The sequence below is a fragment of the Rhamphochromis longiceps genome, linkage group LG5, assembly GCF_057381845.1.
Source record: "Rhamphochromis longiceps isolate RC_006_pf linkage group LG5, R_longiceps_female_GT1.1, whole genome shotgun sequence".
In the NCBI taxonomy this organism is placed as follows: domain Eukaryota; kingdom Metazoa; phylum Chordata; class Actinopteri; order Cichliformes; family Cichlidae; genus Rhamphochromis; species Rhamphochromis longiceps.
This window is the reverse complement of record NC_140561.1, coordinates 15,477,401-15,505,064: the sequence shown is the minus strand read 5'-3', so window position 1 is coordinate 15,505,064 and position 27,664 is coordinate 15,477,401. Positions and strand designations below refer to the sequence as shown.

Below are 27,664 nucleotides of genomic sequence, written 5' to 3'. Positions count from 1 at the left end.
TTTAGATTAGCATAATCTTGTTGTTCAGAAATCAATCAGGAAGTAACCTGCAAACTTTTGTTTAGCTTACACAAATCTTACTTGTATCTGTTAGAATAGCACACTAATAGTCCCTCTGGATCCACACAGAAGAAGTTCTTGAGAGAAAACAAAAAAAAGGGAAAATAATTATCTTGGTTCTTTTTCCCTTTTTCTTTTTTTTTCTTTACCTTGATGGCTTGTGCTTCAATGCACCCCGTACAAGCCACGTTTTCCGTCTTCCCTCTTTCTTTTCTTTGCCCTTTCTGTCTGTGACTGAGTGAGGATCTGTGTGGAGGCCTGGTGAGCGGTTGGTGGATGCCAGTGGGGGTATTTATGGTTTATTTCTAGCCACAGCAGCAAAAAGCCTGTTGATGCAGCAAGTCTGTCGCACCCATTGTGTCCATCACACTGCTTCTCAATAGGATTGCCCTCTGTCCCTGGCACACTGGCAAGCGCTGCCCAGCTCTCTGCCTGTGCTGCCATCCTGACCATGATCCTATAGTGGGTACAAGCTCTGACTGCCAGCCAAGAGAATGAACAGAGATCAGTCTCACTCAGCACTATTGGCCCCACCCAGCTATCTTGCTCTCCACTCTCCACTCTTCTACCCCTTTCTTTACCTTTCTCTTCATCCAGTTCCCAACAGAAATTGCATCCAAATTTTCCCTTTATGTGCAATTTCAAAAGAATAGGCACATTTTTATGAATAACTCCAAAAAAACGACAAGAGCAAAAGGATTTGTAAAACACAATCGAAGAAGTCACTCAACACTTTTTAGGCACACCTATTCAACTGCTTGTTATCTAAGCAATCAATCACATTGACACTGAAACTGCATTAAAAAGTGCATTTAGGCATGTGGTCAAGACGGCCTCCTGAAGTTCAAATTGAGAATCAGAATGGAGCATAAAGGATGACTTAATTGACTTTGAATCTGGCATAATACCAGATGGGCTGGTCTGAATATGTCAGAAAGTGCTGATCTACTGGGATTTAACACACAACCATCTCTAGAGTTTACAGAGAATGGTTTAAAAAAAAAAAGAAAATATCCAGTGAGCTGCAGTTCTCTGGGTGAAAATTCCTGGTTGATGCCAAAAGTTAGAGGACAATGACCAAACTGCTTTGAGCTGATAGGATGAAAAAAGTAACTTAAATAGCCATTTTTTTACAACCAAGGTATACAAAAGACCATCTCTGAACAAATGACACATTGAACCTTGAAGCAGACGGGACCACACTGGGTGCCACTCCTATCACCGAAGAACAAGAAACTGGGGCTACAGTTCAAACAAGCTCACTGGAATTGCACAATGGAAAATTGGAAAAACATTTCCCAGTCTTGATTTCTGCAGTAACATTCAGAGCATAGAGTGAGAATTTGGCATAAACAAAATAAGACCATGAATCCATCCGGGCTTATATCAATAGTTTGGGCTGCTGCTGGTGTGATGATGTGGAGGGACATTTTCCTGCACCCTTTGCTACCAACAGAGAATTATTTAAACACCGCAGTCCACCTGAGTATTGTTGTTGACCCTGTCTATCCCTTAATGATCACAGTACACCCATCTTCTGATGGCTGCTTCCAGCAGGATAACACAGGTGACAGAAAGCTCAGATTATCTCAAAGTGATTTCTTGAACCTGACAGTGATTTCATTATGCTCAAATGGCCTCCACAATCACCACATCTCATTCCAATAGAGCTCCTTTGGGATGTGGTGGAAAGGAAGATTCACATCATGGATGCGCAGCAGCTGAATATCTAGCAACTGTTTGATGCCATCATGACAATATGGACAAAATCTCTGAGGAATGTTTCCAGCTCCTGGGTTGAATCTATGCCACAAAGGATTAAGGTAGCTCTGAAGGTGGAAAGGGTGTCCAACCCAGTATGAGTAAGGTGTACCTAATATATTGCCCAGTTAATGTATCTATGCTTTACTGCCACTGAATACATGCAATAGGAAGTTCAATGTCCAAAATAAATTAATCAACCAACAAATAAATAATACACTCAACTTCATTTCATAGAAAACATTTTAATAAAATTCCCCCAATTTCCCACTAACATACAGTAAGTTGATCAATAATGAATTCCATTTTGATGACATTCATTCTTAAACATTAAAAAGGCACATAAAACCTCCAGCACATTATTGCATTTTTCTCCTTTAAACATTTTTTTTCTGACTCTGTTATTGCACCCCAGAAATATCCTCTCAGCCCACTGTTGACGCTCTAACCAGCTAGTGGGTGGGTTAAACAAATCAGGCAGTACTTAATTAAGCCTTGTGAGATCTTGTTTTAAAAAGTAGATAGACACTAATGATGTAACAAAATGAAGAAGGCACAAAAAAATCCCGGGATTCTGTCACTACAGTTTTTACTCTACTGCTGTTTGGACGGTAATTTGCTAGAACTTTTCTTAAAGTGCTTCAAGCCTTACTTGAGATGCTTTGTGATCGGTTAAACAATATAAAAGGCATTTTTGTACAATTAAAACTAAATACACACAAGGTGCATTATTTATATTTCGTAATTCTGTACACATGTGTTTCCTCATCCGTGTATTTCTGTGTTTATGAGGATAAAAAAAAAAAAATTCTAAATCACAGTGAGGGAACTTCTGCATTGTGAGGATCCAGAGCCTCAAAGGTCTCTTCGAGGGTTCACACTTGATGATAATGATGCGGTTAAAATTGGATTTAGAACATGACAAGAGTTGGGTTGGGAGAGCGGGTAGGCAATGTGATCAACGAGTGTCCTCACAACTATAAAAAGGCCTGCGTGTGTGTGAATGTAGATATCCTGCTAAAGGCCTAGTGTCATCAGTCCCTGTCAGTACATGACAGTCTTACAAATTTACACAATCCAGGCAGACAGTCCATGACTTTGCTCCAAATGACACTGGGGTATTTGCTCTCCACTGAGCTTCTTAAACAACATTTCATATAACATGTACTTGGCATTAAAACATCACAGGCACGTAGACTTGGCATTATATTCAATTTCAAAGGCGCGTTCAGCAAAAGTGAACATCCCAGTGAAGGTACAAAATAAGGCACTCTGGGCACACGATGGAGCGGTCATGTCTGCCGGCAGCAGCAGCTGAGCTCAATGGCAATGGCACGGTGTTTCCTAAAGGGTGGACAAGATGCAGTAAGGTCAAATGGAAGCATTGAATATATAAAACTCATAATGTGGTAACATCAGTAACACAATGTGTGTTTGGTGTGTTCATAAGCCCTTTATACTTCCATAATTCTCCCTAAGCTAGTCAAAACCTGTGAGAGTTAGGGTTAATTTTACAGGCAGGTTAAAAGCACATCAAGCAGAATAAAGTACATTTAGGTACAAAATGTTTTCCCCCAGTGTCTGGTTCTCATTGTGATAGAAGAAAAAAAAAAAAAGCAAAGATAATGGCCTGTTTCCCGTTGGGGTTTTTTTTTGTCTTCGCTGTCGGTTTTGTCATAGCCTGCCTTAGAAAAAAATGCAAAGTAAGCCAAATGTTAAAAAGGTCAAAATGTTCATGCTTATCTACAGCCAATCCTGTTAAGCCCTATAATTATACGCAATGCACCAGTCATAAAAGGGTTAGAAGTAGCAGAAAAACAGCTGATGAATCTACAAGTCATTCAAAGAAACCTTTTGCACAAAAGACTATTAGATCACTTTTTGGATAAGAAAAAGTAATTAAAAAACCCTTTTACCCCCTACTGACAACTACACTGAAGGAAATAATTATTTGAGCCCCTGCTTAATTACTAACTTTACTCACAAAGAAATCAACAGTCTCTACTTTTTGTGATAGTTTCATTTTAATGGAGAGAGACAGAATATCAACCAAAAATCTAGAAAAACGCATATTACATAAAAGTTATACACTTCTTTGTGTCTGTCCATCCATTCTCTTCTGCTTATCCTTATAAGGACCGGGAGGGGTGTAGTTGGATCCCCAACTACAATAGTGCAGGAGACAAGGTACACAATGGACAGTTTGCTAATCTGACACAGGGATAACACAGAAAAAGACCTAACTTCACTAACTGCATGTCTTAGGGCTGCGGGAGGAAGATGGAGTAACCGGAGAGAACCCACGCAAACATGCAGTCCCATATGTATGTCACTGAATGAAATAAGTATTTGATCACCAAGAAAAACAGGACTTAGTCCTTCTACTTAGTAGAGAAACCCTTTAGCAAGCACAGTGGTAAGATACTCGTAATGGACTGCAATCCTGTAGCGGCTGTGGGGGTCCACCTGGTCAAGAAGGCACATGTTCAGGCCTGTCGTAGGTTTAGTATTTAGTATTTATTTATTTATTGTCATTGTCAAGAACAATGAAATTGCGTTTGGGGCTTCCATACAACCCAAAAAAAAGAAGAAAATAATAAATACCCCTTAAAACCCAAGTGTACATATTTAACCCAGTGTGACTCCAATGCAATAAGACAATCCTTAGCAATAATGTTCGTAGAAATTCAGACAAAGACCTGAGAAACATGACAAAATACAACAATGCAACCCATTCAATATTATTGTACTGTGAGATATGATATCAGATATGATAGTTATCTATTTAAGAAAGAGGGGGGGGGGGGGGGCAGGAGGGGGAAGAGAATAAAGATATGATGCACCAATGCAGACCAGTTCATTGCTATTAAGAAGTTGGATATGGTTATTGTCCGTGAGAGGGGGGCAGAGAGTTCAGGAGCCTCACAGCCTGTGGATACAGGCTGTTGGCCAGTCTGGATGTTCTGGCCTGTATAGACCTGTACCTTCTCCCTGAGGGCAGCAGATGGAAAAGGTGGCGCGCAGGGTGATGTTGGTCCCGCAGGATACTGTGCACCCTCCTCAGACAGCGAGTGGGGAAGATATTACTGATCTCTGGCAGACTTGTTCCAATAATTCTGCCAGCTTCTTTCACCACCCGCTGGAGTGCTTGCTGATCGGCCTTGGTGCAGCTGGGGAACCACACTAGAAATCCATACGTCAGAACGCTGCTGATGGCACAGTTGTAGAAGTTCAACATCAGAGATCTGGGAATGTGTGCGCTCCGCAGTCTCCTCAGGTAGTAGAGGCGCTGTTGGGCCTTCCGTACAACTGAGGTGATATGGTTGCCCCAGGACAGGTCCTCGGTCACAGTTACCCCCAAGAATTTAAAACTGCTCACCCTCTCCACCGCCTCACTGCCAATGAAGAGAGGCAGATGGTTGTTATGGCCCCTCTTCCGGAAATCTACAATGATCTCCTTGGTCTTTTTGGTGTTTAAGACCAAGTTATTGTCGTGGCACCATGACTCTAGTTGTTGCACCTCTGTCCTATAGTTTGTCTCATCATTGTTGGATATAAGTCCAAGCACTGTAGTGTCATCTGCAAACTTAACAATGAGATTGGACGCGCAGGAGGAAATACAGTCATGGGTGAAGAGAGTGTATAGCAGAGGGCTCAGAACACACCCCTGAGGGGCACCGGTGTTGACCACAAGGGTGGAAGAGGTGTTCTTACCCACTCTGACACTCTGTCTACGGTTAGTGAGGAAGTCCACAATCCAGTTGCACAGAGAGGAGTTAAGTCCCAGTTGGTGGAGTTTGGGACGGAGTTTGTATGGCCGGATGGTATTAAAAGCCGAGCTGTAGTCTACAAAGAGGAGCCGTGCATAGGTGTTCCTGTGTTCCAAGTGCTTCAGTAATGTGTGCAGCTGAGGCGTGTGTTCCGGTGCAAAAGTGTAGGAGCTCCGGGCCGCTGCGTCTGTGCGCGCCGCCATCTTAAATCTTTGCCAGTGAACATCTAAATGATTCAGAGAGGCTTGGGAGAAAGTGCTGTGGTCATGTGAAATTAAAATTGAGCCATTTGGCGCCAACCTGTCATGAGAAATACTGACCCAAAGAACACCATCCCCACAGTCAAGCATGGAGATGGAAACATTATGCTTTGGGGTTGTTTTTCTGCTAAGAGTACAGGACAATTTCACTGCACTGAAGGCCCAATGGACGGGGCCATGTACTGAAAAATCTTGGATGAAAACTTCCTTTCTTCAGCCAGAAAACTGAAGATGAGTTTTGGATGGGTCTTTAAGCATGACAATGACCCAAAACATACCGCCGAGGCAACAAAGGAGTGACTAAAAAAGAAGCACATTAAGGTCATTTTGTGGTTTAGCCAATCTCCAGACGCCAGTGCGACAGTAAATCTGTGGAGGAAGCTGAAGCTTCCAGTTGCCAAGCAACAGCCTAGACAGCCAACTGAGCATGTCTTTGCCATGTCTTTCTTTAAAGTTTCTGTAAAGGGGAGTAGGCCGAAATCCCTCCTCAGATGTGTGCAAACCTGGTGACCAACTACAAGACACATCTAACCAGTGTGCTTGCTAGCAATGGCTTCAGTCATGTTTTGCTTGGGGGATCAACTACTTTTACCAAATTTCAGCATTTCATGTTACTATTATGCAATGCAGGGTTTTTTTTTCTGTATTATTGGTTGATTGGTTAATACTCTGTCTCTCTCCACTAAAATTAAACCAACATAAAAGTGTTTGTCTTTGCAAGTGATCAAACTTACAAATTCTGCATGTGATCAAATAATTATTTCCCCCACAGTCATACAGCAATGTAGGAACTTCTGTACTGTAACCTAAAAAAATCTATATATTAAAAGCTACAGTAATACGTTTTTACATTTTTAAATAATACTCAGAATCATATTTTAGCATATAAGTAAAATACAAAAATCATGGCAAGCTTTTTTAATTATATTAAATCACTCACCTCAGTCTGGCTAAGCGTCACTGCCGTGCTGACTCATACGCTTCTTAGATTTCAGCTCTTTCAGCCAAGCAGGCGAGGAGGCACCACTGAATGTCACAGACGATATTTCGATATTTCAGTCATCTTCCCCAAAGATATCTGGATCATTTACACAACATATATATTTGTTTTGGTGAGCAGCGCTTCTTTCTGCTTACCCTTCTTCTTTGTTGCCTATGAGTGGCAGCACCCGTGTAGCTCCAGCCAGACGGGCAGGCGTGCGAGGAGAATGTGAGAGCTCCACGGAAGATGGTGCCACTTCTTCATCTTGATGTTCCTTCTCTTCGCTAGCTTTGCTTTCTACGGTTTCCTCTTTCACTGCAGTTCCTCCACCACCTGTTTTCCTTTTAAGTTGAGCCTTAAAAAAAGCAAATAAATACAAATAAGTACTTAATTTAATAAAAGAAAGACCCATTTGCATCATATTACATATATTATTAATAAAAAAAACACATTTAAAATAAATTGAAGTTGTTCTTGAATGCTTTGAGAACTTACAAGCAAGCCTGCAGGACTCATACCAGGAAACACTGGCACTCGCTGGGACGGGGAACAGACTACCTTGGGTTTAGGCTGTTCTTCCTCAGAATCTGACTCCCTTTCTTTTGCAACGGTCTCTTTTTCAACTGAAAAACACAGACACGAGTCAAAACAATTCGATATCGTCAGCTGTCTTTATACCACTGACGCTTTCACATAGAACATTACAGATACTCTAATAACCTGTGGAGTCCTGGGTCCCCCAATCCTGTGTTTCCGTCTGAGCTAACCCTGCGGTCAGCCTGCGTGATGGACGTGTTCGAATACGCCTCTTTCCCAGATCCGCCTTGGATCTTTGTGCACTGGTGTCAAGGAGAGGAGTGGAGCTCTGTACAGAGACACATATACAAAATCTAACAATAAAAAGCAAACGCACTGGCCACAAGTGTGCATTATTTATTACTAGAAAATAATTAGAAATATAAAAAGTAACTGAAATTAAATTCCTTAAGGTAACAATAAATAATAAATTATATAATATTCTGGAAGTCACATATTGAACACATTAGAAAAAAAGATTTTAAATCAGTTATGACACTGTATAAAGTCAAAGATTTCATAAACCACACTCTGTGCTTGCAAACTTCCCTTTATGACATAATGTGTAGAAGTATGGGGAAACACATCCAAAAGAAATATACAGCCAATATAAATATTACATAAAAGAGCAATAAGAATAATTAATAACACTGGCTTCAATCAGCTGTCACTCTTCGTCACTCAAAAAAAACAAAAAAAACAATTTAGTGACCTGGTTGAGTCGAAATTGTGTACAAAGCAAGACGACAGGAGTTTCGCCCAGAATTTGTTTCAAGCCAGACAAAAACGTCACGCACAGAGAGAAAATTATATGTTTAATAAGCTGGGAGAAGAGAGAGAGAAGAGAAAACACTGTGGGAAGACTGCACAGAGCCAATGACTCACTGCACAAGTTCACACAACTGTATTGAAAAAATCACGTGAATATGAGGATGAATTGGCTCCGTAAATAAGTTTTCTGTTTTGCTGAGTTCTGACTCTTGTCTTCTGGATGCCACTGTTTTCCATTATCAATGTTACGTGTACATATCTATAACTATGTGAATGTAGGCAGCGTGTATAAAGTTTAGTTGGTTTTGTTTTTGTCTTGATAACTCTCTTCAGGAGTTGATAAAATTATTTCCACAATGACGAGTTAGTGTTTATCTGTTACAAACGTCATTGATATCTTTGTTTTGTGCTTCTATCTATCTTGCCATCTATCCATGCTTCACACTACAGAAAGGCACAAGCACAAACAGATATTTTCTAAAGTAAGTTTGAAAAGTAACAACTGAATTCCATGTCACCTTTTTTGGTTGATGGCACAGGGGAAGATTTAAAAACTCACTAACCTCGGGAAAAGGGGCAAACTCTGGCTCTTTCAGATCATCGGCGGTGTCTTCAGATGAGACTTCAGGTACTTCGTCAGGGACTGGCTGTGGACTGAAGAGAACAAAAGTGTAAACAACGCTGAAGAAGAATGTTCATAGGGCATTGCCAAAATGCTTTTGGCTCATTTCAATTTGTTTTTTTGTTTTTAATTTCACCACTCCATTAAGCATATGTGCCTAACTTTGTTGACCACAAGGGGGCACAGGGAGCTCAACTTTCAAATGCCTGACAGCACATTTTAATGTGCATCTGCATTCGGTTAAGCTGTCACAAGATTTCTGTTCCTAAACACTTTCCCAAAGTCTAAATTATGACATTTGGCCAAACAAATAAAAAAATAGAAACGTTTTAAAGGCTTGAGGATTAACACTGTCATACAAGTACAACGAAAACTCAAACTACTTATTTTTTTAAATAATGCAAATGATTTCCTACCTGTTTCTTTCAGGTGTTTGTTCCCAGACTGGATCCTGCTGGTCATGAATAAGGCCAAAGTCTATCAAAGCATCGGTGTCCTTGTCTTCATTTTTTGTGGAGAAACTGTTGGTCTGATCCTGCGAGATGGACAGAAAATTTCAGGCAAATTCAAAAGGAAAACACATGCAGAAACCAGAGAAATCGTCAATTCTATTTTATTCATATAACCCAAAATCAAAACAACAAGTATATAAAGTAAAGAACCTATAGTAAGACAGAGAAACATGGGTAATTTAGAATCACCAATTAACCTAACCCCACCAACTGCATGTCTTTGGACTGTGGAAGGAGTAAACCCGCACAAACACGGGAAACGCATGCAGCTTCCAGACAGAAAGGCCAGATGGTGGATTCGAACCCAGGACCTTCTTCTATGAGTCAACAGTACTAACTGGCAGATCACCATCATGCTTCCCTGCTAAATGACATATTTGGCTGAATACCTTAACTTAAATTCTAAGCTATTGCTCTGTTCATGGATTGAAAATCCTTTTTTTCAACGACCCAAATGATCCTCTACGTCATATAAATTTATGAACAAGAACTTTAAATTGTAGAGTTAAAACAAGGAGAAACTAAACTGTGTGCTGAGCCAAAACTCACCAGCTACACAGAGAGAAAGGACCAGCCAAGCATGCGTCTTTTAATGAGCCGGTCACAGAGGCTGGCCTGTCCTCAATGAACACCGGGGGCATGAACATGCGCACACAGACACACACGCACTGGCGTACACACCTTTATGCCTCAACAGAGACAAACTAAGCACACTCATGATGTCACGCCCACATGCTATACTACACACGCACACACAAGCATACACGGACGCACGCAAACATGTTCCAAACAAAAGCAACCACTTCCTCGTAAAACATTCCTGTATGCTCGCTTCATATTTTGTTGAGGGGCGCATCCTAGTGCTGAATGGCCAGACACTGTCACCTGGATACAACACAACAGTTGAGTAAACATCTCATCTCTTTTGTGAGGCCATTTATTACTCAGGACGCTCAGGGCAGCTTCATTTGCACAATGCCTGTTATCTGGCAGCATCACAGCACAAATGAATAGGCTTCTAGTGATTTTCCTATAACTACACTCCATGTTCAGATACAGAGAAAAAACAAAGTGCTTTTTTACACAAGCCTTTCCTCTGCGATGCGATTTATCCCGTGTCTGTGCCACCTTTATCACGGAGCTGCAGCTGTCACTCACAAAGTTCTAATGTTGACTAATGCTTCCCAGCTGAGTTCAATAAGAAAACAAAAGAATTTTTCAAATATGCAGTTATTCCTGTTTGGGTGAATCTTAAGTATGCAAAGGTTAGAAAAACATTTGTGCAAGAGATAAAAGAAACAGTGAGGCATTGTATCGTGTGATTTGGAGACAAAAAAGAAAAGTTACTTTAGGATGACCCCTCGTCACAAGTGGGCACCACAGCGGGTAGCTCTGCACATTTGATTTGACCGCAACCCCAAAGGGGATTCTTATCTCTGTCTGGAACGGAACCAGCAAAATTTAGCTTGTCAACCAAATGCGTAAACCGCCACACTATGGAGCCAGTTTCCTCCGTTTTAAAAATTCAAAACGAACGGCCTCGTCTTCCTACTTTGGCCATAGCTAAAGGAGTGCTCAATAAATTAGATATTAGAAACATGTTTAGAAGTTGAGCAAAGATATTGCAACTATTGCAGAGAAATGAGAGATACGTTTGTGAACTGGAAAAGTATCCAGTACTCCCGTACTCTCCTTTTATCTCTGCTTTGGTCTCCACCAACTCCCAAGGGAAATTTCTGGGATGTTCCCCACGCCATAAATTTATAGTCCAGTATTTGCCATGTCCTACGTTCAGGGTTCTTTGTTTTATGCTCCCCAGTTCAATATTCTGTATACCGTGCAATGAGAAAGTCATTCCCCTCAAACATAATAACAGATTGTGCCACCCTTGGCAGAAAGAACTGCAATCAAGCATTTATAATAAGTGGCAATAAATCTTTCACATCACTGTGGAGGAATTTTACCCCACTCTTCTCTGCAGAATTATTTTAATTCAGCCACAAGGGAGGGTTTTCAAGCTTGAACAGCCTCTTTGAGGTTGTTTTTAAGGCCAAAGCATCTCAATCGCATTTAAGTCTGAATTTTGACTACATCACTCCAAATACTTCACTCTGTTTTTGTTTTTTAAGCCATTCAGAAGTGCTGGTGTGATTCAGATCATCGTCCTGGTGTATAACTCAACTCGGTTTAAGCTCCAGGGTACAAACTAACACCCGAACATTCTCCTCTGGGATTTTCTGGTAGACAGCAGAGTTCATGACTCCATCATTTACAGCAAGTGAAGTAGATGTTGTTCTGGGGTTTTTTTGTGACCTCCTGGATGCGTGTTGGAGTGATTTTGGTAAGCTGCCCACCCCTGGGAAACGGTCTTTTGCATTTACTCAGTTCATCTTTGTCCAATAATTAATTTGTTTGATAATATGAAACAATTAAGCATTTTACACAAATGTGTAAAAAATGAAGGAGTCAGAAAAGTCGCAAATTTTTTCATGGCACTGTAACTTAACTTGGGTATGCTTGGGTCAGTCTTATTCCTTACCTATGTCATATCAACCCTCTGAGGTGCACTTTATCAACAGCAATCACTCCAACCCTAACCTTAAGTCTAACTTAGACAATCATCAATTAAAGGAATATTCTTTTTTTTTTTTTTTTAAACCCAAGAAATCTCTTTTATCCTTCTACAAAACGCAGGGTTAGATTAAGATTTAGCACTTATAGTGATTTACATCTCTGAGGGTTAAATAAATCCAGAATTCATTTTTCGGATTCTTGTTATATGCTATAGAAATCTGGTGAATAAGGAACCCTGGGCCTGTAGAATCTAGGGCACAAGGGCACTTTTGCACTGTAAGAACCAGGGATGAAATTTAATTTCCACCAAGTCCTGTTGTTGATTGGTCAGGCAAGCTAGTGTTTTTCTCAGCATTTACTAACTTTGTAAAGGTGTGTTTCTACAATAAATATCCGGCCTAACATAAATTTGCATTGTTAGATGCAAAAGCGATGCAGTGACATCGATCCTCCCTTTCCTAACATTAAGAGGATTTTTTTTATGAGCTAAATCTTTCACTGGATCCACTGCTAATATATTAAAAACATGAGGGTGCAGCTTAATTCATCTAGCAACATTTGAAGATTTAGGACAAGAACTTCTAAGTAGCACGCACACCTACTATAAAGGATAAAAGCACTACCTCTGTGTTTGCCAGTATAAAATGTGCTGCTGAGGGCGCAGGATGTGCTGCACAAGTTAGGACAGAGTCTGCTTGATTATAGTTTACCTGCATAACATTTTTGTCATGGTCACTGGAATGTATAAGGAACCTTGTTTGCAGCTAAGTGGAGAGAATAAAAGTACAACTTAATGAGGAACAATCTGATTCACAACGACTGTGAAGGAGTGTCACCACAAGAATCAAAACGACAGATCACCAGATTAAGGGAATTAAGCCGGAGAGATAATCTTTGTTTCTCCTGTGCACCCACATGTATGATAAAGTTACAGACAAATGTACATGTTATATACTTAAATATAGTGTAAACAAAATGTTTTTTGGTTCCAAAAAATGTGCAAGGATCGCTTGCAAAATCAAATATAATCTATTATAATATAATGTAATGAGATGTAATGACATACAATGATAGAAATAGGAAGAAAAAAAGGCATTAACTAAGAACGGTTAGGCTGTGAGCCAAAGGCGGCCAGCTCAAACAAAAGGCAGATGCAGATATGGAGCTGACACCCATAAATAACAACAGTTAGATAAACCTTGTCTAAGTGTGTCACACTTTGTTATTGTCCGGCGCGTTATCTCCCACATACACCACAGACAGAGAGGGAAAGGCCGTGACTGCGCACTGATAAAAAAAAGAAAATACAAGCAGGAAACTTCATCAGATATCTCTGTCCTTCCTGAAACACACTGCCACTGTGTGCTGCACTCCCTATTTACATTTGCATGGTTATCTTTTAACCCATGTCCATGGAAATTTTGAACAGGCTAATAAGTTACAGGGAGTTTTGAAGCATTTTCTAACAAAACTCGCCCTAAAAGCTTCGGCTTTGATCATTGCACACAATGATAATGGAAATTAGACAGCAAAGCCTTTAAATATAGTTACTGTAACTGTATATTTTTACTGCTTTGTGTATGTCAGCTCTTACAGAACAGGTTTTAGTGGCTTTCCTCTGCAAAGTCTTGCGACTTCTGATGGAGAAGCGATGCAGGGATCTCCTGCTGCGACTGGCAAAGCTACGGAGCGGTGACATGGCCCTCTGAAACCTTCCTCCTTCATCTCCACTTTCCTCTTCTTCATCTTCTTTATCATCCTCTTCCTCCTCCTGCTTCTCCTGGCCCCACACGAGCTCCAGAGCCCCTTGCAAGGACCGACGTAGGCTGCCCACCCAGCCCGCCACCTGCAGCTGGGCGGCCGACAGTTTTCCTTCAAAGTACTGCATGCTTGAAAAGCTCACACAGCTGGCTGCACTGACAGCAGGGTCACCATGGGAACCGGTTCAACAGAGAAACTGAGGTTCAACTTTATTAGAGATGAAAGGATTTTGCGGGTGAGTCAGAAAGCTGGCTCTGCGATCCAGCTGTCTGTTGATATTTCAGAAGGTATGCACAGGAAAAGTTATATTTTGTAGAAAGAACTTTTCTGACATCACAGAAGACAAAACGTAGTCCATCTGTCATTTGAAATGGATGCTTCCTCTCTCTGCATATTTTTACGACTCAGCTTACCCGAACTTCCTGGAATAGTCTACAATTTGCCGTCAGTGAAGAAGTAAATAGTCCAGCCAGCCATGTGTTTGCAGTGTGACGACACTATTCCACTGTCACATTAACTATGATTGATGTAAGACAGCGGCATCCTAAAGAAAGAGCTTCCCATCATTGATTAAGCATCGATTTAAAAGACAAACCGACTGAAGCCTGCTTCAAAAACTCCTCTCTGTCGTCACTTGGGAAGCAAAAAGAGCTTCGAAGGTTTCAGTCTAAAGTTGGCAATTTACATCCTTTTATCTCTTTGACTAAAACCTCTTTGACTAAACCTACCCACGTACTTCCGAGTTCACAAAAACAGGAAGAAAAAAAAAATCACATGGGAAGCATCTGACACTCCAAACATCCAAAGGCAAGTACAGAGAGACAGATCACCCCTTTATCACCGTCAGACCTGAGTGATTTCACAGAACGTCAACACAAAGCGGAGGTCTGTGCTCGGATGTGGAAAATCCCGAGGGAAGTAGGAAAGGTGCGGCCTGGCTGGGCCAAGGTGCTTTCTGTACCTCCCTCTGCCGGTCTCATCCGTAGGTAAATGCAGGCAATGAATGAGCCAGGTTTTTGTGAGAGGAAAAGGCAAATGAAGCAGCAGAAAACACACAGACAGTAGACGTGAACTTTCTTGTCTCTGGATTAGACCGTCCTCTTTGTGTGCCAGAGAGTGTGTTTGTGTGTGAGGGAGGGGGGATGACAGGCTCTCTCTCAAAACAGGGTGGAGAGATTGAGAGACAGAGACAGAAAATGAGAGCAGACATGGGGCACCATGTATGGTCATTCTCACATCCTGCTCTGCTGGAGAGACCCAAAAGAGGGCATGCTGACCACACAGCACCTAGGCTCTTCTTACCATCACATCCTGCCATCATCTGCTCATCTTTCTTTCAATCAGAAGCCTGACTGAGGGTGCACGATCAGCTGCACACCTTGTGTTTGCCTAGTAAACATTTTCTCCAGTATGCTTTGTCTAAAAATGAAAAGCTTTTTGTCAGTTTTCAGGTTGGCATTATTGCATCAAAAGGGAAAGAAAAGAAGAAAACAAACGATTACACTTATGAAAACATATAGTTTAGTGTTACAGAGGTCGTTTACTTTTAGCTGATTTTCAGGTGCCTTATATGAGATAAAGTTCACCATTTCTGCAGCACACAGTGAGGAAGTGCAAAGTCAAAGAGCAGCAGCGCCACTCAGTGGTGCAAATAAGAATGTACTCACACAGACAGACAAGCAAAGCCCCTTTACAGCACTCAAGTGGTTGCATACATTGCCCTGTATGTCATAGGTTATGTATGGTAAGGTTTGCTTGCTACAGCACTGACAGAGCAAACACACACTCACAGTCCAGGGTTGGTTCACTGTTTTCATTAAGTCTGCAAAAATGTTGCATGTTCAAACAGGCGGTGAGCCCATCTGTCTTAAATGTCATATCTCTGGCAGCCCTGCTCTCATTAAGTGCAGCTCTGCTCTGTTCACCTGGAATTTGTTGGGTTTGCTGCCTTTATTTTTTTTAAATGCTGTGTCAAAATTGAACATCTGTTCACTTTGCTATCTACTTGACCTGTCACCTCCAATCTCAATTATAAAAGAAGAAGTTTGGACACTGTCTAAGAAGTTAGTAGGAAAAGAAAAACTTAGATTCAAACAAAAAGTAACACAAAGACAAAACATAAAAGGTTGATGCAGGTAAAATGTATGCAATAATATAAATGATTAAAAAAAGACCATCTAAGACAAAACTGTGAGGTGCAAAGAATAGCAGCCGTTCACTACTATTAAGGCAACAGTTCAGCTATGTGAGAATAATATTTCACAATATAAAATTGCATAACAATAAGTTTCTCTCATGAGTCATTAGAGAAAAACACAACATGGATTCAGGAGCAGCTCTGAAAACAACAATGTCAAACCAAAGTCTCCGATTTGCATAAAAATTTCATGGTACAACGTTTGAATATGTAATAATTGCTATAAATACGTATTGAAATATATTTTCAATATGTATTTTTTTTGCCCAGTGAAATTTGCAGCAATGTTTAAATTCTAATATCTAAAAAGATAAAAGCCTGAAAATGTATCTTACCATGAAAATGAATTACAATGTGTAATTTGGGCCAGATACATCAAAAATGTGAGTATTAGGTAGTTAAAATATGGAAAATATGTAAAGCCCTATATTTGAGCACACACACTAATAAAGCTCACATTGCAAAAGACAAGTAGTCCTAATGTCTGAATGGTTTATAGTTACTTATCATAATACTGTAAAATAAAACATATAAAACTCTTTTTAACATGAAAAAAAACAAAGAAAGTGCTACTTTCACTCAACTTTCATCCTGACTTGAGCAAATATTATAATTTGTACAACAAAAACAAAATTATACAAAAAAAATGATTTTAATGTACCGGTATATGTGCATATTTTTCACCTCTGAGACCTTCTCTACCCATTTCAAGACCTGCTGCTCTGAAGCAGGCTAATCATTCAGGTTATTCCAGGTATTAAAACGCAACAATGTAGCATATTCATACATATTAGTTACAATTCTTGCGGCCTTCATTCACACAGTTAGCATACAGATTGCCTCTTTATATTTTAAGTACCCAATTATCTTTTTTTCAAATGTATCCATTCCAAATTACAGATCCTGATTCATTTTGATACTGAGAAAATCTTTCATCTTTAATAGTTTTTCAAATATTCATGTTCAAACACTGCCTCAGATTTCAAAAAACGTGCCTGAAAGTGGGTCGACTAACCTTTTTTTCCAAAAGATATATCCTGAAAAGTAGTTGATATATGAAACTAAACTTTCACAGCACTCATTACACATGTTCAAACTTTGGACAATAAATCTTTTATGTAAATCAGAGATGACTGAGCAAATTTGAGATGGAATGACCCAACAGTCAGCGAACATAGATTGCAGCTGCGTTCACAAGCTCGCTTATTATGAACTAACGAGCAGTGGAACAGTTTGTGGTCTGACCAATCGAAATGTGATATTTTATCAGGAGACAGTCTGTGCACCTGTGACGCATTAGTGCATCATATACCTTATTTCAGCAAGACAAACTCACACGTGTTGTGAAACAGGACACATAGACATGTGAAATCAAACACATCGAAGCATTTTTGGAACAACTAAACTTGGCGAACTAAAACTTCAAACTGCAAACTGTAAAGTGATCATGTTTATTTGCAGACGTCAGTCTTGCACTGCAGCTGTTCATTGTCTCTGAATGTCAACTCAATACTCAATCACTTTTAATCACTTTTACACTGAGGGTTAGATAAGTGCAATACCAAATCTATTGATAATGACTCAGCATTATGACTGAAGAAGATATGACTGTCATTTCTTTGCCTCTTCTCTTTAATGGATAGCACAGTAGTGCAGAGTGGACAGGAAAGTGGAGGCAGAAACAAAACTTTCTTTCCAGCTTTTGTGTTAAACTATGCAACTGATGCCATTATTTTTGCTACATACACAACTTCAATGTTAATTGCCTCACAAAATTCTCAGTAAAAGAGAATATAAATGCTTTTGTTTGCAAAACGCTGAACTACACCTTTAGGCAGCACTTCATATTACATAATCGTGTAAACTAACATCTTCACTACCAACCGAATTTGCTTGCAATGTGGTAATATGACAAGACGTGTGAAATAGAAACACATGACCCATTATCTGACGGGTTATAGCCCTATGGCCCACATCATCACACAGCACACTCTTAAGTAACACACACCTGCCTTACACTCTCCACACATTCATACCAAACCTTCTTCCTCGTAACATGCGTCTTTAAAATGTTTGCGATGCTTCTACTTAAAAATGTTTCTTGCAAACTGAAAGCAGAAGACACAGAAGATAGACAGCTTCTGGAAACACACACAGGAAATGTAACCCATCTTTCTGCCGTCAAAACTTCGCACTGTCATCGCACTTCTATTCTGATCTCGCGCTTACCACAATGAATGGCAGTAATTTTAAGAGCAGAAACATTGAAACGTGCACATTAGCAGTTTACCTCGCCCTAGCCTTCTTTGATGTTTCTCGCTGTAATAAAACAAGTAATCACTTCAGGGGGGGGGGGGTACTATTGAGATATGTTTATGTTTATGTTGCCTTCAGAAAACAGTACAGTAATTTCCCTGAGAATTAACAGTATCATTTCCTGGACCCAGCCTTACTTTATAAGGCAGTTATATAAGGATAGTTAAAATGAAGGAGTCTCCCCAGCTGTGTTAACATGAGTAATACAAGTACACGCACACACACTAACACAGTCATGAGTTCTTAAGCTGTGACTTAACCACACTGAAGCAAGTACGACAAGATATTTCTCTCCTTGTCTTACAGGAATGGCAAAATGCTGGTGCAGGTGAGGTGTGTATGGCTGCCTGGCTGATGTGATTCATTGACAAAATAACCACATTTACTAGTGGTGCACACCCCTGCTTCTGTTCCTAACCTCACCCTTTCTGCATAAGTGAACAGTTGGAGCTTTCATATAACCATAGTGATGTCCACAAAACAAAAATCTAATCAAGCGTGACAGAAATACAAATATAGCTAGAACCTAACCAAATAGGGCTCACCTCTTGGTTGTCTTCTTCCATCTCGTCCTCATCCTCGGTTTCTGTCTCCTTCTCCTCTTCCTCCTCCTCCACATCTAGAGAGATGAGCTGCTCCTCTTTCTTTACATCTACAGAGATGAGCTGCTCCTCTTTCTTCACGTCTAGAGAGATGAGCTGCTCCTCTTTCTTCACGTCTAGAGAGATGAGCTGCTCCTCTTCTGGCTCATCTTTTATCTCCTCCACCCATTCTCTCTCCTGCAAAGGAGGTGTATTCGGACACTGCTCTGGTTTTTCCATTTTGTCTTCCTTGGCTCTCTCAGTTTTGACGTCCACAGGCACCAGTCCCTTCACTTCCTCTATATCCAGAAAGTCATCCCAACTACGGAAAACTGGACTGCTTTCTGTTTTACGCCGTGAGATCACTTTTATCGGTTTGACTGAAAAATCATCAAATTCTATGTTGATCGGATTCTGTTTGACCGAGAAGTCATCATAAACCACATCCATCAGATTCTCTGTGGGCCCAGAGGTGTTTGGTGAGGGGGAATGTGGTGATTTTGACTCCTGAGGCCAATCTTCAGATTCAAAATAGTTTAGATGAGGCTTTGATCTGCGCACCAAACTCTCCTCTTGCATGTTGTTCAACCCAGATTGCTTTGTTTCTCTCTCGTCCTCTAGTCTTTGCTTTTCTTTGAGTTGGTCTGCCTGCCTTCTTTCCAGTTCCTCTTGCATTTTTCTCTCCTGCTCCTGCTTCTCTAGTCTTTCTTTCTCAATCTTCCTCTTTCTTTCCTCTTCCCTTCTCTCCTCTTCTTTCTGTTTTTCTATGAGCCTCTTCCTCTCCATCTCTGCCTCTTTTTCCTGCTGGATTTTCATCTCCAACTCCAGTTTTTCTTTCTCAATCTGCCTCCTTTCCTCTTCCTTTCTCTCCTCTTCTTTCTGTTTTTCTAACAGCCTCTTCCTCTCCATCTCTGCCTCTTTCTCCTGCTGGATTTTCATTTCCAGCTCCAGTTTTTCTTTCTCAATCTTCCTCTTTCTTTCCTCTTCCCTTCTCTCCTCTTCTTTCTGTTTTTCTATGAGCCTCTTCCTCTCCATCTCTGCCTCTTTTTCCTGCTGGATTTTCATCTCCAACTCCAGTTTTTCTTTCTCAATCTGCCTCCTTTCCTCTTCCTTTCTCTCCTCTTCTTTCTGTTTTTCTAACAGCCTCTTCCTCTCCATCTCTGCCTCTTTCTCCTGCTGGATTTTCATTTCCAGCTCCAGTTTTTCTTTCTCAATCTTCCTCTTTCTTTCCTCTTCCTTTCTCTCCTCTTCTTTCTGTTTTTCTAACAGCCTCTTCCTCTCCATCTCTGCCTCTTTCTCCTGCTGGATTTTCATTTCCAGCTCCAGTTTTTTTTCTTTCTCAATCTTCCTCTTTCTTTCCTCTTCCCTTCTCTCCTCTTCTTTCTGTTTTTCTAACAGCCTCTTCCTCTCCATCTCTGCCTCTTTCTCCTGCTGGATTTTCATTTCCAGCTCCATTTTTTCTTTCTCAATCTTCATCTTTCTTTCCTCTTCCTTTCTCTCCTCTTCTTTCTGTTTTTCTAACAGCCTCTTCCTCTCCATCTCTGCCTCTTTCTCCTGCTGGATTTTCCTCTCCTGTTCCCTTCTTTTTCTCTCTTCATCCTCCTCCTGTTTCAGCTTTAGCTCTTTATCTCTCTCTTGCGCTTCTTTTAGTCTCTGTCTTTCTCTTTCCTTCCTCAGTCTCTCCTCTTCCTTTAGCCTCTCCCTTTCCTTCTCCTCCATCTCTTGTTTAATTTGCTCCTCTTTCTGCCTTGCCCTCTCCTCTTCCTTAAGCCTGAGCTCTTCCCTCTGTCTTTCCCTTTCTTTTTCCTTCTCTTCTTCCACTCTTTTCTGCTCCTGTTCTAGCTGAAGCCTTGCTTGTTCCGTCTCCTCTGCTCGCCGCTGTTCTTCAAATTTCAGATGTTTCAGTCTTTCTTCTTCTTGCTGTTGACTCTCATCATGTTTTTTCTGAAAAATTCCTACTCTTTTATAGACAGGCACTAAATCAGGGACTTTCTTTTCAGCTGTAACTCCAGGACTCTCCTCCTCCTCCTCTTCTTCTTCTTCTCCTCCTTCTTCTTCTTCTCCTTCTTCTTCTTCTTCTTCGTCTTCAGTGTCAGAATCAGAATCCGAGCCTAGGATCAGTGGAGGCCCACCATCATCACTCTGCACGGTGCCAAAGCGAACAGAGCGACGTTTGACATTGTCCATCTTTGGTACATCTTCACTCAAGTTAGGGGTGCGCAACTGGACGTCAACCTCTGTTGATTTGTTCGCCTCTTGTGGGCTCTCTGCAGCACTTTCCGATGATTTCTTTTCAGTTCGAACACCTTTTAGCATTTCTGTTGGGGACTTTGTTGGTTGTTCAACAGGAGAGACCTTTGACGGGGGGTCCACAGTCGGACTCTGCGGCATTTCTTCGGCAGAAAGTCTGAGATTTGAAGTTTTTGGTGTTTTCACTTCTGTTGGAGAAGTTGCGGGCTCAAAGCTGTGGAGGAGAGAGCAATCATAGCTTTTCATTGTGAACAACAGAGTTTTAATGACGTTTTGTTCTTGTTTTGTTTTGGGGGCTTTTTGTTCTCAACATTCAAGAGTCACTGAGCTGATAGCTAGGTGTCCTGTTACATATAGCAGTCATTTTGTAGGCAGATAAAAAACAGCAAACCCTGCTCTAATGTGATTGGTCTATACCACATGACTACAAACACAAACAAGAAAACTTCTGGTAGGTTGTTTCTAGAGATTAACATGAAAGTAACAGACAACAACTAGACCTAGACCTACAACAGAAGATTGACACCACCCTGTGTGTACGTCTGTCTGTACATTAAATACAAAGCAAATGTTTAGCTTAGTGTAGCGCTGGGGGAAACGGCCTATTTGCACCCTGGAAGTTCGCGAAATAACACCTTGCGCGTCGCTTTTAACCAACACAAAAAGTCAACTTTAATGTTAACAAAGTTTTACAGAGAGCAGTGGATCTAATGCTTATTCAGACCAGTGACTTCCACGAGTCTTCATTGGTTTGCTGGCAGCCTCATAGGAATCCAGGAAGCATGTGACATATTTATGACACCCAGCATAAGGGCAAAGAGAGGTATATATCTAATCCAGCTGTCAGTGAGAGCATAAATTACCTGGAAATTGTGAGCATTTACTTAAAAGGTCTGATTTCAACATGAGTAAAAAAAACAAGGTTTTTACTTATCCACTCAGTGACTGGTCACTTAAATAGTCTTGATGGCATTTCCACACAGTCAGCAGTGCTTCAGAGATAATAATGCGTATTCAGTACATGGAGTAGTAGTTCCACTGAAAACTTCTGACAGTGAAAACTCTCAAAAATATAGTCAAGATGCAGATTTTCTGAAAGATTCATTTCCCTAAATGTTATTTAGGAAACTGTAAGCAAACACAACTAAAATCCCATTAACATCCACTATAGGGAATGGCTAAATACCTGAAGCTATGTGCAGACAGCTGGATGTCTAATCTCAAACCTCACACACTTCGGTAGCTTAGTTTGCTTTCTTATCTAACCTTGGTTATTTAAGGACATAAATCTGGCTGCAACATCGATACTGCAGCAGCATTTTTCATTTACCACGCCCGGATTACTTTCCAAACACACTGAACACGGAGGAGCATCAAGAGAGCAACACTCAAACTTTCCTTCCTCAACAGTTCTAGACTTGCACTCTTGCTACAGCTGCTCACAGAAACCAGAAACTGGGGCCGTGCTTTCTGTCTAAATAAGAAATGCCTGTATGTCCTCGTAAATCCAAACCACTAACATAAAGAAAATCTAAATCAAGAGAAACCACATACAATCACACACCCACATAAAAAGTTTTTTATCCAACATTTGCTCACCCAAATCAACAAATGAATCACATTTAAGGTTAAGGCTTCCTAGACACAAAGTCATAAATCATCTACATCTGACCAACGAAGATAGGCTTTGGGATTTGAACCTGTGCTTGCAAATGAATGCTCACTTCCTTTTCTTTGTGTCTAATCTTGTCACTGCACACAAACTGCAGAGCCTTACTCACCTTCTGGAGCGTGCTCGGGATGTAGCCGGAGGCTTCTTCTCCATCTTTGGACCCTCAGAAGTTGTTTCTGCAGCCCAATTTTTGATGCGCTCCTTCACCCCTCCTATACCGGTTAAGATTTCCGGTTCATCCCTCTTCGGCATGGCCTCCGGCCTCGACGCAGAGTCAAACAGTTGACTGATTCTGTTTTTAATGCTGTTTCCCCCGGTGTAGTCCTCTTTCACTCCACCGTCATCGCTCTCTCTGTTTGAAGGCTCTGGAGATGCCTGCTTCGGCTCCGGCGATGCCTGCTTCGGCTCCGGCGATGCCTGCTTCGGCTCCGGAGATGCCTGCTTCGGCTCCGGAGATGCCTGTTTCTGCTCCGGAGATGCCTGCTTCGGCTCCGGAGATGCCTGCTTCGGCTCCGCCGATGCCTGCTTCGGCTCCGCCGATGCCTGCTTCTGCTCCGCCGATGCCTGCTTCGGCTCCGGAGATGCCTGCTTCGGCTCCGGAGATGCCTGTTTCTGCTCCGGAGATGCCTGCTTCTGCTCCGGAGATGCCTGCTTCTGCTCCGGCGATGCCTGCTTCGGCTCCGGAGATGCCTGCTTCGGCTCCGGAGATGCCTGCTTCGGCTCCGGCGATGCCTGCTTCGGCTCCAGAGATGCCTGCTTCTGCTCCGGCGATGCCTGCTTCTGCTCCGGCGATGCCTGCTTCGGCTCCGGAGATGCCTGCTTCGGCTCCGGAGATGCCTGCTTCGGCTCCGGCGATGCCTGCTTCGGCTCCAGAGATGCCTGCTTCTGCTCCGGCGATGCCTGCTTCGGCTCCGGCGATGCCTGCTTCTGCTCCGGCGATGCCTGCTTCGGCTCCAGAGATGCCTGCTTCTGCTCTGGCGATGCCTGCTTCGGCTCCGGAGATGCCTGCTTCGGCTCTGGAGATGCCTGCTTCTGCTCTGGAGCAGGAGATGCTGGCTTATTTGAATCACGTTTGGTGTTGTGTGTGGAGATAGCTATGGTAGGCTGGGGGGGCAGAGAAAGACCGCCTGACTCAAACTTCGAGGTGAGCTCCATGGACAGACGCTTCCTAGCACCACCCCAACTAAATGTTTCATCAGTTGAAGAGGCTCCATCGCTACCTGAGTGATTCCGCATTTTGACAACAGAAGCTCGAGCTTCATCTTCCTTCGCTTTTCCGTTGTTCTGCTCTGAATTAGTTGCAACATCTCCAGAAGCTTTGTCGTTTGTTTGGATGATGTCTTTCTGGACGAGCTCAGTTTTCTTTGTCTCTTCGGGCCGACTGGTTTGTGAGGCTGTTTTTCCTACACTAGAGTCACGAGTTTCCTCTTTACCTGCTTCACTAGCTTTGGTTGTTGTTGGGTGACTTTTGGGAAGCTCACTTTGAGAGCCTGGTTTGGCATTTGAGGTGACAGCCGGCTGAGATGTTTTTTGAGCACGAGGGGTCAAAGGCTCTGAGTTTTGAATTTTCGACGTAGCGGGGAGCGTCTTTGGGGCATGAATGGAGCGGATGGTGGTATTCTTCTGCAAAGAGAAGGGCTTGGGAGCGAGGCCAGGTTTGGGGGCCAGCGGTGGCTTGGGTTTCGACATGACCCTAGTCTTGGAAGCCTCGACGGAGCTCTCCATGGCCGAGTTGCTGAAACAGGACGAGTGAAGAACAGAACATGTTTATCCACAGCAAACTCCAAATTTCCATTAATGAAAACCCATTTCATACTCAGAACAGAAAAAGCCAGTCGGTTATGTTGTCACAAAGAAGACGGGAATGGTCTGGTTTGTCTAGATTTTTTAAAGTGCATTACTCTACTACAGAAGCAAAGAGAAACTAATCAATCATTCTGAACAAACATCAGCCACTATTTAAAAAAAAGTCTTCCTGCCACTCGCTTTAATATTTTTTCCCTCAGGTTTCAGTCTTTGATTTGGTCTTTTGATAACATAAAATGCACTGAACCTTTCCTTGATTGTTTCTCTTTTTCTCCAGCTAAAATTAAAATAGTTAAATGGTAAGACTCTCACACACAGTGAAGCTCTGACAGCGTGTGATGACTCATCTTGACTGAGGATGTTTAGTGATACGTAAAATGGGAAACTAAAATTAACTGATTGAGAATGAGCAAGATAAACTGCTCTGAACAGGTCCAAGTGATAACATTTACAAATGTTAAGTATTACACAACGATGAAAGTGCCAAGCATTGAGGGAACACCTGAAAGGAAAAGTAATCAAGATCAAAACAGGCAAGCAGGGAACAGGCCTGGTGAACCGTACCATACATCTATAATACAATCTACAACTCTGGCACAGTCAAAACCCGGAGCTGGCATTGATCTGAAACCACTAAAAGATAAACAAACTGCAACTGTCCTGAGCAACCTGTCACATGAGCACTTTGACCAACAGACATGGCCTCCCTCCCTCCCCACTCACAAAAAAAGGGCCAAATTTACACACCGTGTGAAAAAGATAACAGTAATACAATATGTGACCAAATCTGCTACACTAAATACCACAGGCATTGTGTGCAGCATGTCATCTGGTTTGTCCTGTAAGACTAAAACCGGTAACTCCACACCCTGCAGTTTTAACACTCTCAACACTAACTAGTACAGCTTGAGAAAGAATAGAAAATGCTCATAGAGCATTGTTATCAATCTGCAGCTGGTTTGCATAAACTGTTTAGATTCCAAACAGCAGTTTTCAGTATGTGTGCACTTAGGTATTTTTACATGGGATATGCAATTTACCTTTTTTCTTCTTTGCTACACTTCTTAAACACAACACCTCTAGGTGTGCAAGATATTGTGTAATGAAATCAGGTTGGACTACAGCTGTGTGCACCACCCAATGATTTTTTTTAATTTTGTTTTTAAGTGTCTAGTTTGTTTCTACCCCTCCTCTATTTTCCCAGCAGCTAAATTCCTAAGAAACAAACACTCTGGAGGAGAGAAGGCTTTCAGCCCTTGCTTTTGTCAGTTATTTTCGATGGTTTCTGCAGAGCTCGGTCTCCTGTAGCACTTTGCTTGCAGGCTTTTAACTTTCTTTATCTCTGTTTGCCTTTAGTGCCCCCGTTGTCGTGTCAAGGCCACACTGGCTGCCTTTAGTTTTTATGTTTAGGTCAATTTATTCTCCCCAGTGATGCTGTGAGAGCGCGCTTACTTCGACGTCAGTTTGGTCTCAAAGAGCCAATCGAAACGACTTCACCAGCTAAACCAGCGTTATATCCCTGTGTTTCATTTCGAGTTGTTAATAAGTTACTAGTAGACGCGTCAATAGTGAACTCCGAGCCGGTGTCCGGCTCTGGGTCCTCTCAAAGTGGACAAAGAAAGGCGATATAAGCGAAATGAAAGAGTGATCCGAGCTTGTGTGTTCTGGACACAGCTCTTAAGTAAGGATGCGAGGACTGATAATGAGGATGTAGGTCAGCCAAATTATTTCACAAAGCTTGGAAAACACCCATTACACTGTCACAAAGGTTGTGCACCTGTCCCTAAACTTACCCCTTCCCATTATTAAGATAACAACATAAGCACTTAGCTTTTTATAAAGTTTTCTTTCAATCTTTTTGCGTGCAAGTGTGTGTTTACCTTTCGTCTTCACGAAGTCATAAAGATGGAAGGGGGGAAGGAAGCGGGAAGAAGATATAAAAGAAAACTGTTCCTCCGTTTCCCGTGATCGTCTCGCCTGCCGAGCTGTTGTCAGACCAAGTGTGTGTGTGTGTGTGTACGTGTGTGTGTTTTCAGCTCATTCACACCAACAAGACGTCAGCCAACTCATACACCCAGCAGACACTCCCTCCACCCGCCTCACAGTCCGAGCCACGCTGCCTCCAGCGAAAACACCAGGAGACCGGAAGAAGCGTGTGTGCACTTCAAAATAAAAGTGCATTAACAGGAGTCGGGCCCGGAGAGGTTGTTTGGCTGAAATATATGTTTTTGTTTGAGTATGAAAGCAGAGCTGACAGTAAGAAGTGCTGGTTAAAGTCTTTCACATTTGGATCCACAAAGAAAAAATATTATCGAGTTTTGAAATTATTAAAACCACAAAAATCTTTATGTGACATAATATGCTAACATCATTTTATATTTCACTGCTTTGCAGCCTAATAGCTTATTAAATTAAATTAGTATTAGTATTAAATTAAATAGGCGACATTTTACTAGCCTGTAAAAGGAGCGTCTCGTGAGCTAAATGGGAAATTTCTTTGCTTAAAGCTTCTGTGGAATAATTTTTCGTACTCTATTTTTTCCTTTTAATACTCTGACCTAGTGTTAGCTTCCTGTGTGGCTTAAGAATTGTAACAGGTAAGATAAGTTTTAGGACTCTGAGATTTAAGGAACGGGAATAAAACAGCTAGTTTATTGCATTAGCGCAAGGTAAATTCTCAGTTTGAAAAGGTGGACCAGTATCTAGTGCTTGAACATACCTGGAAAAATTTAATAAATAAATAAATGACTTAACTCACTTACCATTAATTGAACGACAGCAAAACCCCTTCCAACTCCTTGTTGTTTTGAAAATTTAGTCCGGAGGTTCTCTGTGAGTTTATCTAACTTGACGGTAGTTTCCTTTTCAGTGGACTGGATTAACAGGTTCTAACTGAGATGAAAAGCCACTTTGCCCAGAGAGAAAAGGAATAAGATCCGTCCAGCTCATACTGCTTCATGGCAGCGAGGGTACCTTGGGTTTTTTAACAGCAGGCATCAGCACTCACACAGTAAACCTGAATTTGCATAACACCTGAGTCTTTACGACATTAATTTGCGTTGCATGCGCCGAGAACAAGAAACAACTCACAAGTGAACTTTGTGCAAATCTGAGAAGAGTGACTTCTTTGAAAACTAAGAAGGCTTTTTAATAATTATTTCAGTGCTAGATGTGTTTATGTGTGTGTTAGTGA

At 41.6% G+C, this 27,664-nt stretch overlaps 1 protein-coding gene across 2 annotated transcripts; it reads right to left on the bottom strand.

Moving 5' to 3' along the window:
• Nucleotides 1-2,549: 2,549 nt before the first annotated feature.
• On the bottom strand, nucleotides 2,550-26,556 carry tnks1bp1 (tankyrase 1 binding protein 1). 2 transcript variants are annotated; one of them, XM_085406090.1, is made up of 11 exons: nucleotides 26,352-26,556; nucleotides 23,671-24,400; nucleotides 22,775-23,523; nucleotides 18,708-21,207; nucleotides 9,219-9,337; nucleotides 8,744-8,834; nucleotides 7,554-7,698; nucleotides 7,329-7,456; nucleotides 6,989-7,188; nucleotides 6,792-6,877; nucleotides 2,550-3,165 (listed from the first exon to the last, which is right to left on the bottom strand). In XM_085406090.1, exons 2-10 carry the CDS (start codon nucleotides 24,388-24,390, stop codon nucleotides 6,802-6,804), a joined length of 4,728 nt encoding a protein of 1,575 aa, XP_085262216.1. In that variant the 5' UTR covers nucleotides 24,391-24,400; nucleotides 26,352-26,556; the 3' UTR covers nucleotides 2,550-3,165; nucleotides 6,792-6,801. The 2 variants fall into 2 exon arrangements, with proteins under 2 accessions (XP_085262216.1, XP_085262214.1); XM_085406088.1 differs by having other exon boundaries at nucleotides 22,775-24,400.
• Nucleotides 26,557-27,664: the final 1,108 nt, after the last annotated feature.

Bases quoted from the DNA above. Each gene is read 5' to 3' on its own strand.
- tnks1bp1 (XM_085406088.1), bottom strand. From the start codon at position 24,390: ATGGAGAGCTCCGTCGAGGCTTCCAAGACTAGGGTCATGTCGAAACCC. The intron at 9,338-18,707 runs GTGAGCCCTATT...TCCATCTCGCAG, and splicing joins TGGAAGAAGACAACCAAGAG to GATCAGACCAACAGTTTCTC. The intron at 7,457-7,553 runs GTTATTAGAGTA...TGTGTTTTTCAG, and splicing joins GGGGACCCAGGACTCCACAG to TTGAAAAAGAGACCGTTGCA.